At 48.0% G+C, this 15,783-nt stretch overlaps 1 protein-coding gene across 1 annotated transcript; it reads right to left on the bottom strand.

The window, feature by feature from the left end:
- Window positions 1-5,502: 5,502 nt before the first annotated feature.
- On the bottom strand, window positions 5,503-8,829 carry LOC123132264 (apoptosis-inducing factor homolog B). Its single transcript, XM_044552049.1, has 4 exons — window positions 8,552-8,829; window positions 7,139-7,395; window positions 6,611-7,062; window positions 5,503-5,931 (listed from the first exon to the last, which is right to left on the bottom strand). The coding sequence occupies exons 1-4, from the start codon at window positions 8,812-8,814 to the stop codon at window positions 5,674-5,676; spliced, it is 1,230 nt and encodes a 409-aa protein (XP_044407984.1). The 5' UTR covers window positions 8,815-8,829; the 3' UTR covers window positions 5,503-5,673.
- Between the last annotated feature and the right edge of the window lie 6,954 nt (window positions 8,830-15,783).

The following is a 15,783-nucleotide window of genomic DNA, read 5'->3' as shown; positions in this document are numbered from 1 at the left end:
CTTCCGGCACATACTCAATGTTCAAAATACTAACCAGAACCCGAGCAATCCCGTGAGCTCTGGTGAACTCCATGTCCACACACTCAGGCTTCCCCACTAAAATGCCCATGCTGGCCACAACCCGAGCATCCTATAGCGGCTTGGAGGGAGCCCCGAAAAATCGCAACCATGCCTGAGTAAGCGGCTTGCCTTGAGGCTCAACATGCTTCCACTCCTGAAACTCAAGGATGCCATCCGTTCCCGGCACCTTACACATCCCGAAACTCAACAACCTCTGCAGATCCTCCATGGAAGGAAACTCAACTCTGAACATCTTATCAGCGAGACTGACAAGGTCCCACTGGAAATCCCCAGGGGCCAACTCTCGGAGCCTCTACACGATCTGTGTCTCAGACACCTCCCCTCTGGTGACCTTGACAATCCCCGTGGTCATACTCGTGGACTCATCAGAAACCTCTCGCTCATTCAGAGATTCGAAAAAAGTCAGCTCAGCACAGTAAACTCCATACATCATGAGTGACGGTGCCTGATCTCGCAGTAACGGACACTCCCTAGAGTCGTGTGCCAGTTTACCGCAGGTATCACATAACAGAGCCACACACTCCGCAATGAAGTGGCCCTTGTCTCCGCAATGATAACAAAGCATGTTTTCCTTCCTGCGCACCCACTTGGACGCCCTATCAGCCTCAGCCCTATCTGTCAACTCCGCAGACACATCGGTCATAACCTCGTTCTCAGGAACCTAAACAGCAGCAAGAGCCGTCACCAGCTCCATAGCGTGACCGGTCAGTACAGGCTCCTCGGCAATCCCGTCAACTATCATCTGGTCGACAACGACAGGTGGTGGTGGAGGACGTGGACGGTACCGGCCCCTCGGCTGCCCCGACCACCATGATGGCCTCGGTAACCTCCTCGCTGTCGATGACCCGGATCAGAAGGCCCCTCAACGAAGCCGCCTGAAGGACCCAAGAATGACCTCTCAACTGACCCATCACTTTGCCAAGCATAACCACGACCGCCACCCGTGGACGAAGAGCCACGGTGCTAGCCAGTCCCATAGGCATTGTAGCCGTCACCCCCCATAGACCTCGGGGCTCAACCACGGTACCACTGGACTGCGACGGCGCGGGCGGGCGAGCAACGACATGGGGAGGAGGGGATGGTGGCCTTGGTGGCGTAGCTCCCCGGCCTGCAGCTCCTGCCGCATCATTGCCCTGGACGACTGGCCGAGGGCCGGAGCCCAGTCCCCCTTGCCCGCCCGACGGCATAGTCGGAGCCGGCGGCCTCCCCACGGCTGCCCCGCCAGCCAAGTGCGCCGCAGCCGGGCCCCTTGACCCGCACCCCGCAGCGGCCTTGGGAAGCTGCACACCAGCATGGCCGACAGCCGAAGCCGGCACCGGCAACACGCCCCTGCCACTCCCTTGGCCCGGCGGCAGCTCGCCTCGGCCATTGCCTTGGCCCGGCGGCGGCGCGCCCCGGCCATTGCCTTGGCCCAGCGGCGTCGCCCCGGAGGCCCGACTAGCCCCGCTGGGCGGAAGCGGTCTCTTCCCAGGAGGAGGAGCGCCACCGGAACCCGCCATCGCACCTAGGGGAGGGATGCAGCGAGCCCGGCCAGGTCTGGCAGAACGCAGGTGCGGCACGCGACACAGATAAACCCTAGTTCACGGCGGTGGAGTAGGCGATGACGAATACGACGTGCATGCGCCCCTCCTCTCGGTAGCGTTTGGAGCCACGTCCGGCTGGGCCTCATACCCACCAGACACCGGCCCAAACGTACCCACCGGCCCAACAGGCATCGGCACAGCTCGGCCCAGGAGCTGATTCAAACGCTCCTGGCGAGCGGCACGGATCGGGATTGCCGTGGCCACCGGCAACGAAGCCGCGGCCACCTCCGGTGCCGATCGGAGCCCTAACCGGCGAGCTTTCTTTCTCCTTGTCACCTTAGTCCATGATTCCGGTGGAATCAGATCAAATAACGTTAAGTTCGGTAGACGTACCTTAGACATGGGACCCTTCCACGGCCGGATCACCGACGCCGCTGTTCTCTGGTGAACCACCCGGCGCAACATCTCCTTGGTCTCCCCCGCATGAAGCCCGACCCTAGCCGGATCATCAACGGGCAGGATCTTGTTGACCGTGAAAGCGACCTCATCTTCATCGTAATCTGCACACAAGAACTCACACAGCACATCGGAAGGGGTCGGCGAAGGTGGAGAAGGTTGCGCCGCATCAACCTCCTCATCCCCGCCGTCTTCGTCGGCGTCAGCGAGTGCCCAAAACCGCCCCCCACCCGGCTTCGATCGCCGGAGGTCACGGTGGTCGCGCACCCAGTCGCCCCCCGCCGACCGTGCTCCCCTCCGTCAGACTCCGAGGACGAATCAAGAAGCTCGATCGGGTTTGCTACATCCGCAACCATCTGCATACGATGATCCACAACCACGTCATAGACATCAATCCGCAAATTAAAACCTACCATCACCTGGTCGCCGATCTCTACATAATCGCCGGCGCGGACGTCGTTGTCCAAATCCAGCAGCGCCGTCCAGCGAGATGCCGGAGAATGATGCAGATGTCCGCTGATCCAATCCCCATGGCCATCTCGAAAACGCACAGCCCAACGCACCCCCACCTCCGCACGCATGTCCGCCTCACGCACAGCCTCGATCTGATCCAGCTGGATGGGATCGGGCTGTGCCGAGAAGGGTGCCGAGGCCGACGTGATCCGCATCGGCGGCGGCAGATCAGCGGGATCCGCCGCGCCTAGCCTCCATTCTCCTCTGTTGGACTTGGAACCGTTCCTGGAGATACGAATCTGCTGCCGCATTCGTCTCCCTCCTCGAGGAGAGGAGAGTAAAAGTCTCCCTCACTCAGGTCTCTCTCAAAACTCTGGCAATGTTTTTTCGCGAATGTCCACTTCATTTTCCTTTTGTGAAGGCACGCATGCATTGTCGTCGTGACGCACTCACGCCCACTTGCGTCAGCTTCGTCACTACAAACTAGAGCTGCATCCGTAGTTAGGCTAGTCATGGTGCGAGTAACTTAACTGGTAACATAGCGCACATCGAGAAAATTCTGCTTATGTGACAAGTAATTAATGAGAGATGGTAACATAATATGTTACTATAACATAACGCTTTTCAAGACAAGATGAGTCTACGAGCTAATAAATGAAGCCATCTATGATACTACTAGTATGTTATTTTGCATTATGAAGATAGTAACTTAGACTAGTGTCGTATGCATGACACTAGTCTAAGTTATTCCCCACTATGACCAGCCTTACCCGACGGAATCACATGTCATGGGCACAGACATGATGCGCGTGTCGTGCTGTCCTCCAGATCTTGGCCGCTTAATTAGTTTTAGTTAGTGGCATCTGCCCTTTGCACTCATTAATCACTCCACTTAAGCCGGCACTAGCACGGCACGACCAAAGCAAAGCAGCCGATCGACACAGCCACGCAGAGCCGAGCGCAGGCGATTGATCATCGACCCGAAATGTTTCTTTTATGCGGTGGATCAACCTGAAATGATTCAGGGGATGGGCACACTCCTTTTGTTTAAGAAACCCAACAGCAAAGAATCAACCACGCCTTTTTGTTGTGCGAATGTGTAAAGACAATTGCGCAAGTACGTACGTATGATGAAGGTGAGAGTATGTGACCCAACGAAGGTCCACCTGTATTAATTCCGTGCGAGAAACACGCCCTTGCCGGGGTGGTTGGGTTGGCATGATGACATCGATCAATCTGACGCGACAGGCTTGGCGATTGGGAGATTAGGGACCAGGGGGCGATGATGATACTAAGGCTAGTCATAGCGAGAGTAGCTTAGCTAGTAACATAGCACACTTCAAGAAAATTTTACTTATGTGGCAAATATTTAATGTGAGGTAGTAACATAATATGTTACTGTAGCATAGCGCTTTCCAAGAAAAGATGAGTCTACAAGCTAATAAATGAAGCCATCTATGATACTACTATTATGTTACTTTGCATTATGAAGGTAATAACTTAGACTAGTATCATGCATATAATACTAGTCTAAGTTACTCCCCACTATGACCAGCCTAACAAATTTCTTTTTGGTCGATCGACATGCACAAATTAAGCTGCTGCCACCTGGAGTATAAAGAGAGAGAGAGAGCAGGTTACGTGTTTGCAGACGGCTAGATAGATGTATTCGAATCGGAAGAAAAAAAGACGGCTAGATAGATGTACTCGAATCGGAAGAAAAAAAGACGACTAGATAGATCAGACAGCAATGCGTCATGCCCGGGCCGTGGCCTCCCGAGGACAGGTGGTGGTTGTACCTAGCCACCTCCCGAGGCCAGGTTCATTAACTACTCAGACAAGAACTCGGATGAAATTTAAGGCCTCTTTGGTTTGTAAGAATTTCATAGGAACATAGGATTTATAAAGGAAAACTTTTTTTGAAGTCCTTTGGTTTGTAGGAATGGATTTCTATTCTTATGTATGATAGGAATCAATCCTTCACGTTTTGGAGGGAAAAAACATTAGCTAAGACTCAATGGAAAAATTCCTATCCTATGCATCAAATAACATCCCTTTCTCTATAAGAATTGAAATGCATGTCATCTCACTTCATATGATTTTTCTATTTCTATAACATTTCTATCCTATGAATCAAAGGAGGCCTAAAGAGTACTGCTGAGTTTGCGGTCCTTGTGCATCAATCCGGGAATAGTAGTTTTCTTCGTTTCAGATGCAGTATCCTAGAGCAAGTTTCAGGTCAAATCCTGATTCCTCGTGCATGATCCATCAACAGGAACTGGTACGAGTACAGTAGCTTTTTGGAGGTAAACAACTGAGGACCTGCATAATGATACAGCGCTCGGTGCTACTCCGAGCAGTTGATAACAACGTCGTGCTGTCCTCAGTAGTACTCCTTTTTGGAGTAGTACTCCTAGTCACTTTGGTTTGTTCCCCATCAAGTCACCATACCTACCACGAGCACACCAGTGAAGTCCACACGTACGAGCAGTATTCCTGCAAATTACAGTTGATTCCTTCTCTAACCTGTGCGAGTGTATTCACACCCACGCAACGTTGAAGAGACGGGAAGTGCAATGGCTGGACAGTGCCCCGGTACCCCCATGGAACCGGTGCCGTCCATCAGGAAAAGAAAAGAAAAAAGATGACCGGACTGGGTCGTCTGGGTCATCGATCACGGACTCCCAGAAACCAAAATTTCAGAACGACATGACATGTCTCCTCCTGTTGGTGCCTCATGAAAGACGGGACATGGCGAGGCGAGACGGCGGAAAGGGAGGAAGAAACCACCAGATTGTTCCCATCCTCAAGGCAACTACTGTGTGCCTGACAAAGGTCCTTCAGTCTCAGGATCAGGCTGCTTTCTCTTTTACTTTCCCAGAAAGCACCGTCAAGTTACATCCTGCCCGCCTGGGGCTTGGGACCATGCAAAACGTCCTCCAACGAAATTACTACCTGTGTACATCACCAGAAACAAAAACACACTCCAGAACACAGGCCAAACAGGCCTTTCCGTACATGTACATTTACACTTTTGTTAAAATGTTCATCACCATTCGCAGCACATCACCAACATTTACTCGCACATACAAAACACAAGACAAGACAATACAACACATATGTGCAGCCACATGTTTATTTGTTCTGTCTGGAGATCGGCTCAAGCATTTAGGCCCATCTGCTTCCTCGTCTTGCCGACAAACAGGTCCTTGGATTTGAGCATCCCTGGTATGCACCCGGTGAGCGTCAGGTACGGTAGCTGAGCCAGCCCTTCCTTCCTTCCGAGGGAGACGATCGCCAGCGGGAAGCCGGTGCTGTAGGTGGCGAGCTTGCTCGGAGGCGCCCCCTTGATCAGCAGCTTCAGGTTCTTGGCTACCAGCAGCGCGTGCTTCTGGGCGAGGTACCCTTGTTTGATTTCCTGGACATCAATGGTAGGTATTTCAGTAATCTCGTAGTGTTTTCAAGATACTGAGTTGCATTAAAAGTTGGCGATGTTGGATGAATTATGCAGAAACTGGAGAAACATGATCACTATATACACACACTGATGAACAAGTTATTTCACATGGAAACAAACACCTTTCAATCAAATAAGATGATAGTATATCTTAAGACCAAGCATTAGAGTGCGTTCACGGTTCAGACTGCTAGATAAAGTGTATTGGATACTATTTTATTGAGTGCATCTATACATAAGACGATTAAGATTTACTTATGCATAATTTTGTTCTACACGGATTTGAATTGAACATCCCAACGCACAGAGGATTCTGGGGTATGCTAGAAATGCGTCAGATAAAAACACAGGCTTTTGGACATGGAAGGAAGTCACGATACATACTCATCAGACATCAGAAATGAATTGCTGAGCTAAATCTAACAGACTAAACAGTCTACAAACAAATGCAGCCATGCAGAAATCACTCTGCAAATTTCGGTCGCATCTTGATTCAGGTCAAATGATTGCAAATATGTGCAAGTTAATTAACACTGGTGGGGAAAATGAAAATTGCCAACCTGAAGAAAACAGAACAACATTCTCAAATGAAGGAGAATCTAGAAGCATAACGAGCATGAAGTTTGAAGTGCAGACTTACAGGAATATCAGTGATGTCACCAATTGCAAAAATGTTATTGTAACCCTTCACTCTCAGGTCCTTTTCCACCATTATTCTTCCTTTGGTGTCCAAAGATTCCTTCAGGATGGTATCATGTAGCCACGATGAACTCAGTGGCTTACCGATACACACAAAGTGGCAATCAGCTGTAATTGTTTCTCCAGCTGATGTTTTGTAGAACTTCTCTGTGTCTGATAATGATTTTAGGTCAACTGATTGCTGGAAAAGCACATCCACTTTCTTGGAAGTCAGCCAATCAAGGCACTTCTTCGAAGCCTTTTGATCAATGAAATCAAGTAATCGTGATCCTCTGTGAACAAGTGTCACCTTCTTCTCTGGATAGTCTACTGCGATCTCCGCAGCAAGTTCAACACCAGTTGGACCACCTCCAATTATCAACACAGACTCAGAAGATTTTATCTTCTCGTTATCTGTTACAAGATAAAGGCATAAGTACGAAATATAAGGTCGCAGAGCATGCCATCGTTCAAGTATGAACTTAGTTACCTCTCTGGAATTCCGTAAGCCTCTCTGTTCTGCTTCCAGCAGAAGCAAAAACATGGCCAATAGCTACAACGAGATAATCATATGCAAGTGATTGACCATCAGCAGTCAGAACAGCATGCTCAGTGATACTGACTGCAGAAGATGTTACAATAGTAGCAGTGGTGAGGTAATCTCTGTGATATATTAATGATCTCTCAGCAAAAGATGGTTCAACCGTTGATCTCAATTCAGCCCAGGTGATCTCCAAGTAGTCCTTCCTGTCATCAGAAATTCAGAAGAAATCATTTTCATGAATGAACCTACCAATTCTGAAGAGGTAGCTAATAATAGTTAAAGGTATGAAGCCTTGTCCATATAAAGGAAATCATATTATTGTGGTTTTAGTTTAACTGAATTTGTACTTAGATGGTTCACACGTTAAGAAACAGAACACTGAGGGCTTGTCGTATTCAAAAACCTTTAAGAAACGAGGGCATGAGAGACTTTCTTTATGTTACATCTATCTATTTTAAGAAAGGAGATCCTTTGCGATGTTAACTCATTGAGCTATGAAACTGATGAACGACTAATCAACCGAAAACAACAGCTATTGTTGTCAATTCAGAGTTCAGGAAAAAATAGCCCGAGGAATCCTTAGACAGTGGTACAAACAGGCGCATTTTGTTTTCAACTGTCATTTTGTCATCAACAGTGGTACTCCCATTGGCATAATTCACTTTGATCCTCTAAGGCTCCACATCATAAATAAACTCCACTGCATATCACAAAACATAAAACAAGGAAACGACCAAACTTGACATGACTGAATTATATCCTGACGTTGCTGCATTTCTCTCATACCAGAGAAAGGGGAGCAGAGATATCTGCAATCCTGAACCAACAATCATAAGTAAGAACGTCCCTAGGCCCCCCACGAACAGCCCATCCAGTTCCAGCGCCGGAGGATCACTAGTATTCTGACAGAATTCATCTTGATCCTCTAAGGCTCTGCATCCTAGATAAGTCCTATTGCATAATATACCAAACATAAAACAAGGAAACGATGGAACATGATATGACTCGATTATATCCTAACGACGCTGCAATCCTGAACAAACAAGCAGAAGTAAGAACATCCCCAAGGCCCCCACGAATAGCACATCCAGCTCCAAGCTTGACCGGGCGATCACTAGGATTCACCAGGGGCAGGCTACTAAACCAAGCCCAAATCTCATCCCTCCCCTCTCGATCCAACAATCGCCGGCTGCAGGCCGGCCACTCCATCACGCGGATTGACAGACTCAAAGATACAGCTAAACCAAGATCCGGTCCCACCCGCACCGCACCGCACCGATACTGGCATGTAGGCATTTCATCAAACAAGCGGCGGGCGTGAAAAGGAACGGGGGCCGCGAGACAGAGAGAGAGGCTTACGGGTCGAGGAGGACGACGTCGGCGTCGGGCTCCATGGTCTTGGCGAGGAGGGCGCCGCCGATGCCGCCGCCGACCACCACCACCCTCGGCTTTCCCGCCTCCGCCATCGCCGCGACTCGCTGTCTCGCTCGCGCACCAACTGCGAACCTCCAGCTCCCCCCACTGACTACACCGCTGCTCTGTCGACTGTCACAGCTCACGCCCCGTTTTAAGCCGGGGGACGGGATGCGCGTTCCGTCGCGCGGCTTTCCCCCTCGTCGCATCTCGGCCGTCCGTGGACGCTTGGACGGGCGTGATGAGGCGGGGCCGCAGCCGCCGCGATGGGTCCCTCTTCGCCCGCGCGTGGCGGGGAAGAAAGGAATTGCGCGTTGCTTTTGCGAACGAACCCGTATCATGCGTTCCATCCTTCGGTTACGCGCTTGCGTTTTTTCATGAGAAAAGATAGTCGACTGATTTCTTAGGAAGTCCTATGGGGTGGGGTGTTTGGTTGAGAAGTTTTAGGACTTTTTCTAGTCCTAGGGACTAATAAAAAAAAACTCTCTAGTAGAGTTTTTTTCTAGTCCTGGTAGAAAAAATCCCTCCGGCCCCCTTAGTCGACCCCTTCATTAGTTTTTTAGGAAAACATTTCACGCCAGCGCGCCGGCCGAAACGTTCGGTCGGTCGCGTCGCTCGTGTTCGATCCACATGGATCCAGCGTCCGTCGCGCATCCTCCTCCTAGATTTTTTTCCTTTTGCCTTACCTTCTCTTTCAATGTGCTCTAACTTTGAGTCGATGCCCTTCGGCAGGCGTCACCAAAGTCGGCCCCAACCCCAAATGGGGTTTCCATCCAAGCCCGAGACCTTCCTCGCCCACGTGCCCCATGCCCCTGTCGCTCGCTTCGATCATCCCTCTCGTGCGGCCTCCGACCCAAAAGTTTCGTCCGACCATCCATTGCCCACGGGTAAGGAAAACGGACACTCTGAGTCTTCAATAGAATTCATCCATTTTCCTGCATTGAGGTTGTTGGGATGCATCCCGTGTTTTCTAAAACGCCATCGTCACCTGTTGTATATGCTTTAGCAGTATTTTATTACCCGATTCACCATGGATGAGTTATTTTCTAGATTCATTATAGGTTATACTGTACAATGTCCATAATAAAGGAGTTTTTGGGTCAAATTCTCACTGGATAATTTCCCTTGTTTTGCTCATTTTACTATGCTATGTTCAAGAACCTTTTTCGTGCTTGTATACACTACCAAATTACCGGTTATTATGGACATTGTTTGGTATAAACTAGAGTAAGCCATCCACGGTGAATCGATTAATAGAATATCGCTCCAAAAACCATTTACTACATGTGATGATTACGCTGTAGAAAACACGTGATGCATTCGAGAAACCTCAACGCAGGGATGAATTCTTCTGAAGACTCGGGTGAGTGCTTTGCTTTCTCACATGAATTGGATGGCCACCCAATGTTTTTGAATCGAAGGTGCCATCGGAGGTATGATCAAAGAGGGCAATGGGGGCATGGTACACGTGGGGGAGGAATGCGTTGGCTTGGATGGAAACCCTGTCTCGGGTCAGGGCCGACCTTGGCGACGCCTGCCAATGAGCACCGGCTCGAAGCTAGAGCATGTTGAGGGAGAAGATCTAGCAGGCACCTTTGGGGAAGATCTAGATCTCACCTTGGGGATCTGTGGAGCATGGACGGAGTGCCATATATAGGAGGGTTTAAGGGTAGGGGGATGTGAGGGGTCGGAGGGAAACAACGGTGGGCTTTCAAGGGAAAAAACAAAGATCGAATAATCAAGGAAACTTCCAAACAACCGAAGCGGGCAATTTGGTTGGACGACTCACATTTTTTTGAGACAACCTCAAGAAGCTTTTATTAAGTCGTCACAGCGTTTACAGGGACGAAAGAAAGATCCCCAGGGTGGCCTAACCACACACGGTGGCCACCTTCAAGGGATAAAGCATGCTTCGCTAAGTTGTGAGCTTCAACATTTGAGCTCCTAACATGACTAAACTTGCAGAAATCAAAGTCTGAAGATTGATGAATTATTTCATGCACAATCGCTCCATGAGCCGATGCATTTTCCTCGTTGAGGTCCTCCACCACCTGTTTGCAGTCCGATACCACATGAATTCGCATCTGGTATAGGTCCTCCGTCAACACCATCGCTTCTCTGATTGCAAGAGCTTCTAGGATTTGTGGAGAGGAAATGTACTTCAAAACCAGCACCGAAGCACCAATGAAGGTTCCATCTTCACTCCTGCAAATTGCCCAACTGCACCATACCTAGCATGCCTTGGGACGGCCGCATCAACATTTATTTTCACCGAGCCCGACTGGGGGGGGGGCTGCCACTGGGTCGGTCTGGGAGCTCTGAATACCCCCTGCTTTGGGAGCTTTGTGTTGATGCAGTTAATTTCCGCTAGATAGCTAGTGATAAAACCATTTACAGAATGCGGTGACTGGAAGATATCCTCGTAGATCGCTTTCCATCGTGCTCCCCATATAGCCCACATGCTGACAATCATTTGTACGAACCCATTTGCATCTAGTATTTCATGCAGTGCAAACAGCCAATTCTTGGGACTGTCTTCTTGCCTTTCCACCATATGGTGTACAACTTCCTCCGGTGCTAGAGTCCAGACGCTAGCTGACATAGCGCATGAGAGAAGTGCATGTCTCCATGTATCAGTAGCTCCACACAGTCTGCATGTATCCTCAGTAGCCATATGTCGGTGCTTGAGTAATTCCGCAGTTGGCATGGAATGTCTTGCCAAACGCCATACAAACAATGGAGTTTAGATGGTACATGTATGTGCCAAATATTCCTCCATTTGTTATGCTCATTCTGCGCCATGGAAGGTCCCTCCTCTTCATGCAGCCAAACCTCCCGCTCGTGCTTGGTACGGAGGATCATGCGATAAGCAGACCTTACACTAAATACACCTCTATTCTCCTCATGCCAGGCCCAAAAGTCCTCTACCTTTCGTGTGCACAAAGGTATTTTCAAAATCTCATCAGCATCAAAGGCAGTAAAAGTAGTTCGGATCCGATCCTCCTTCCACGATGTGGTAGTAGCATCAATTAGTTCAGCGACCTTAGTCGGACGGTTTTGCACCAGTGATGTTATAGGCCTCTTGTAACCGTCTCTCGGAATCCAGTTCTGTCTCCAGATGTCCGTGTTCTAGCCATCCCCAATCCTTTTAACAATGCCCTGTGCCAGTATGTCACGACCATCCACTATGGACTGCCAAATCTGTGATGGGCGTGGCCCGAGTTCTGCCTCTAATAATGTACACTCCGGGTAATAAACAGCCTTCAGAATGCGGGCACTCAACGATGATTCCCCTGTTAGCAGCCTCCATGCTTGGCGTGCAAGAAGTGCCAAGTTAAAAATATCTAGATCTCGAAAGCCTAAACCTCCCAGATGTTTAGGTCTAGTCATGATATCCCAAGCAACCCAGCTGGGTTTCCTCTTACCTTGTTTGTGAATGAAATATGCCCTAGAGGCAATAATAAAGTTGTTATTTATATTTCCTTATATCATGATAATGTTTATTATTCATGCTAGAATTGTATTAACCGGAAACTTAGTACATGTGTGAATACGTAGACAAACAAAGTGTCACTAGTATGCCTCTACTTAACTAGCTCGTTGAATCAAAGATGGTTAAGTTTCCTAGCCATAGACATGAGTTGTCATTTGATTAACGGGATCACATCATTAGAGAATGATGTGATTGACTTGACCCATCCATTAGCTTAGCATGATGATTGTTTAGTTTGTTGCTATTGCTTTATTCATGACTTATATATGTTCCTATGACTATGAGATTATGCAACTCCCGAGTACTGGAGGAACACCTTGTGTGCTACCAAACGTCACAACGTAACTGGGTGATTATAAAGGTGCTCTACAGGTGTCTCTGATGGTACTTGTTGAGTTGGCATAGATTGAGATTAGGATTTGTCACTCCGATTGTCGGAGAGGTATCGCTGGGCCCTCTCGGTAAGGCACATCACTATAAGCCTTACAAGCATTGTGACTAATGAGTTAGTTGCGGGATGATGCATTACAAAACGAGTAAAGAGACTTGTCGGTGATGAGATTGAACTAGGTATGAGGATACCGACGATCGAATCTCGGGCAAGTAACATACCGATGATAAAGGGAACAACGTATGTTGTTATGCGGTTTGACCGATAAAGATGTTCGTAGAATATGTAGGAACCAATATGAGCATCCAAGTTCCGCTATTGGTTATTGACCGGAGATGAGTCTCGGTCATGTCTACATAGTTCTCGAACCTGTAGGGTCCGCACGCTTAACGTTCGGTGACGATCAGTATTATGAGTTTATGTGTTTTGATGTACCGAAGGTAGTTCAGAGTCCCGGATGAGATCAGGGACATAACGAGGAGTCTCGAAATGGTCGAGACGTAAAGATCGATATATTGGACGACTATATCCGGACATCGGAAAGGTTCCGAGTGATTCGGGTATTTTTTGGAGTACCAGAGAGTTACGGGAATTCGCCGGGAGGGTCAATGGGACTTAGTGGAAATTGAGGGCAGCAAGGAAGTGTTAGGTGCGCCCCCCTAGGCCCAAACCGAATTGGTTTAGGGCTTTGGGGGCCGGCCCCCTCTTTCCTTCTCCTCTCCTCCTCTTTCCTTCCCCTCCTAGTTGGACTAGGAAAAGGGGAACCTACTCCTAGTAGGAGTAGGATTCCCCCCTTGGGGCGCACCCTATGAGGCCGTCGGCCCCCTCCCCTTGCTCCTTTGTATACGGGGGTAGGGGGCACCCTAGGGCACACAAGTTGATTGTTCCAAGCTGTGTGCGGTGCCCCCCTCCACCATAATCCACCTCGATCATATTGTAGCGGTGCTTAGGCGAAGCCCTGCGTCGGTAGCAACATCATCACCGTCATCACGTCATCGTGCTGACAGAACTCTCTTATGAAGCTCTGCTAGATTGGAGTTCGTGGGACATCATCGAGCTGAACGTGTGCTGAACTCAGAGGTGTCGTACGTTCGATACTTGGATCGGTCAGATCGTGAAGACGTATGACTACATCAACCGCGTTCTCATAACGCCTCCGCTTACGGTCTACGAGGGTACGTAGATGATACTCTCCCCTCTCGTTGCTATGCATCACCATGTTCTTGCGTGTTCATAGGATTTTTTTTGAAATTACTACGTTCCCCAATAGTGGCATCCGAGCCAGGTTTATGCGTAGATGTTATATGCACGAGTAGAACACAAAAGAGTTGTGGGCGTGGGTATATACATATTGCTTGCCGTCACTACTTGATTCTTGATTCAGCGACATTGTTGAATGAAGCGACCCAGACCGACATTACGCGTACACTTACGCGAGACTGGTTCTACCGACATGCTTCGCACACAGGTGGCTAGTGGGTGTCTATTTTTCCAGCTTTAGTTGAATAGGGTTCAATGAACATGGTTCTTTCTGAAGATAAAAAAGCAATCAATATACCGTGTTGTGGTTTTTGATGCATAGGTAAGAACGGTTCTTGCTCAGCCCGTAGCAGCCATGTAAAACTTGCGACAACAGAGTAGAGGACGTCTAACTTGTTTTTCCAGGGCATGTTGTGATGTGATATGGTCAAAACGTGATGAGATATAAATTGTTGTATGATATGATCATGTTTTGTTAAAGTTATCGGCAACTGGCAGAAGCCTAATGGTTGTCTCTTTATTGCATAAGATGCAAGTGCCATGTAAATTGCTTTACTTTATCGCTATGCGATAGCAATAGTTGGCAATACGATCATGTGACGACACATTGAAAGAGATCAAGATGATGGAGATCATGGTGTCATTCCGGTGACGATAGAGATCATGACGGTACTTTGGAGATGGAGATCAAAGGCGCAAGATGATCATGGCCATATCATGTCACATATTTTGATTGCATATGATGTTTATCCTTTATGCATCTTATTTTGCTTAGTTCGGTGGTAGCATTATAAGATGATCTCCCACTAAATTTCAAGGTACAAGTGTTCTCCTTGAGTATGCACCGTTGCCAAAGTTCGTCGTGCTGAGACACCACGTGATGATCGGGTGTGATAAGCTCTACGTTCACATACAATGGGTGCAAGCCAGTTTTGCACACGCAGAAATACTCGGGTTAAACTTGACAAGCCTAGCATATGCAGATATGGCCTCGGAACACTGGAGACCGAAAGATCGAACGTGAATCATATAGTAGATATGATCAACATAGTGATGTTCACCATTGAAAACTACTCCATCTCACGTGATGATCGGACATGATTTAGTTGATTTGGATCACGTGATCACTTAGATGATTAGAGGGATGTCTATTTAAGTGTGAGTTTTAAGTAATATGATTAATTGAACTTTAATTATCATGAACTTAGTCCTGATAGTATTTGCATAACTATGTTGTAGATCAATAGCTCGTGATGTAGCTCCCCGTTTATTTTGATATGTTTCTAGAGAAAAACTAAGTTGAAAGATGTAAGTAGCAATGATGTGGATTGGATATGTGATATGAGGATTATCCTCATTGCTGCACAGAAGAATTATATCCTTGATGCACCACTAGGTGACAGACCGATTGCAGGAGCAAATGCAGACGTTATGAACGTTTGGCGAGCTCGATATGATGACTACTTGATAGTTTAGTGCACCATGCTTTACAGCTTAGAATCGGGGCTTCAAAGACGTTTTGAACGCCACGGAGCATATGAGATGTTCCAAGAGTTTAAATTAGTATTTCAGACTCATGCCCATGTCGAAAGGTATGAGACCTTTGTCAAGCACTTGGCCTACAAGATGGAGGAGAATAGCTCAGCTAGTGAGTATGTGCTCAGAATGTCTGAGTACTACCATCACTTGAATCAAGTGGGAGTTAATATTCTAGATAAGATAGTGATTGACAGAATTCTCTAGTCACTATCACCAAGTTACTGGAACTTCGTGATGATCTATAATATGCAAGGCATAATGGAAACGATTCCCAAGCTCTTCGTGATGCTGAAATCGATGAAGGTAGAAATCAAGAAAAGCATCAAGTGTTGATGGTTGACAAGACCACTAGTTTCAAGAGAAAGGGTAAAGGGAAGAAGATGAACTTCAACAAGAACGACAAGCAAGTTGCTGCTCAAGTGAAGAAGCCCAAGTCTAGACCTAAGCCTGAGACTAAGTGCTTCTACTGCAAAGGGACTGATCACTTGAAGCAGA

The sequence above is a fragment of the Triticum aestivum genome, chromosome 6A (genome assembly GCF_018294505.1).
Source record: "Triticum aestivum cultivar Chinese Spring chromosome 6A, IWGSC CS RefSeq v2.1, whole genome shotgun sequence".
Lineage (NCBI taxonomy): Eukaryota > Viridiplantae > Streptophyta > Magnoliopsida > Poales > Poaceae > Triticum > Triticum aestivum.
This window is presented reverse-complemented; position numbering and strand designations above follow the sequence as displayed.

Excerpts from the sequence above, each read along its gene's own strand:
- LOC123132264 (XM_044552049.1), bottom strand. The coding sequence starts at position 8,814 with ATGCGACGAGGGGGAAAGCCGCGCGACGGAACGCGCATCCCGTCCCCC. Across the intron at positions 7,396-8,551 it reads GACGTCGTCCTCCTCGACCC|GAAGGACTACTTGGAGATCA; the intron begins GTAAGCCTCTCT and ends TTCTGATGACAG. Across the intron at positions 5,932-6,610 it reads GTGACATCACTGATATTCCT|GAAATCAAACAAGGGTACCT; the intron begins GTAAGTCTGCAC and ends ATTGATGTCCAG.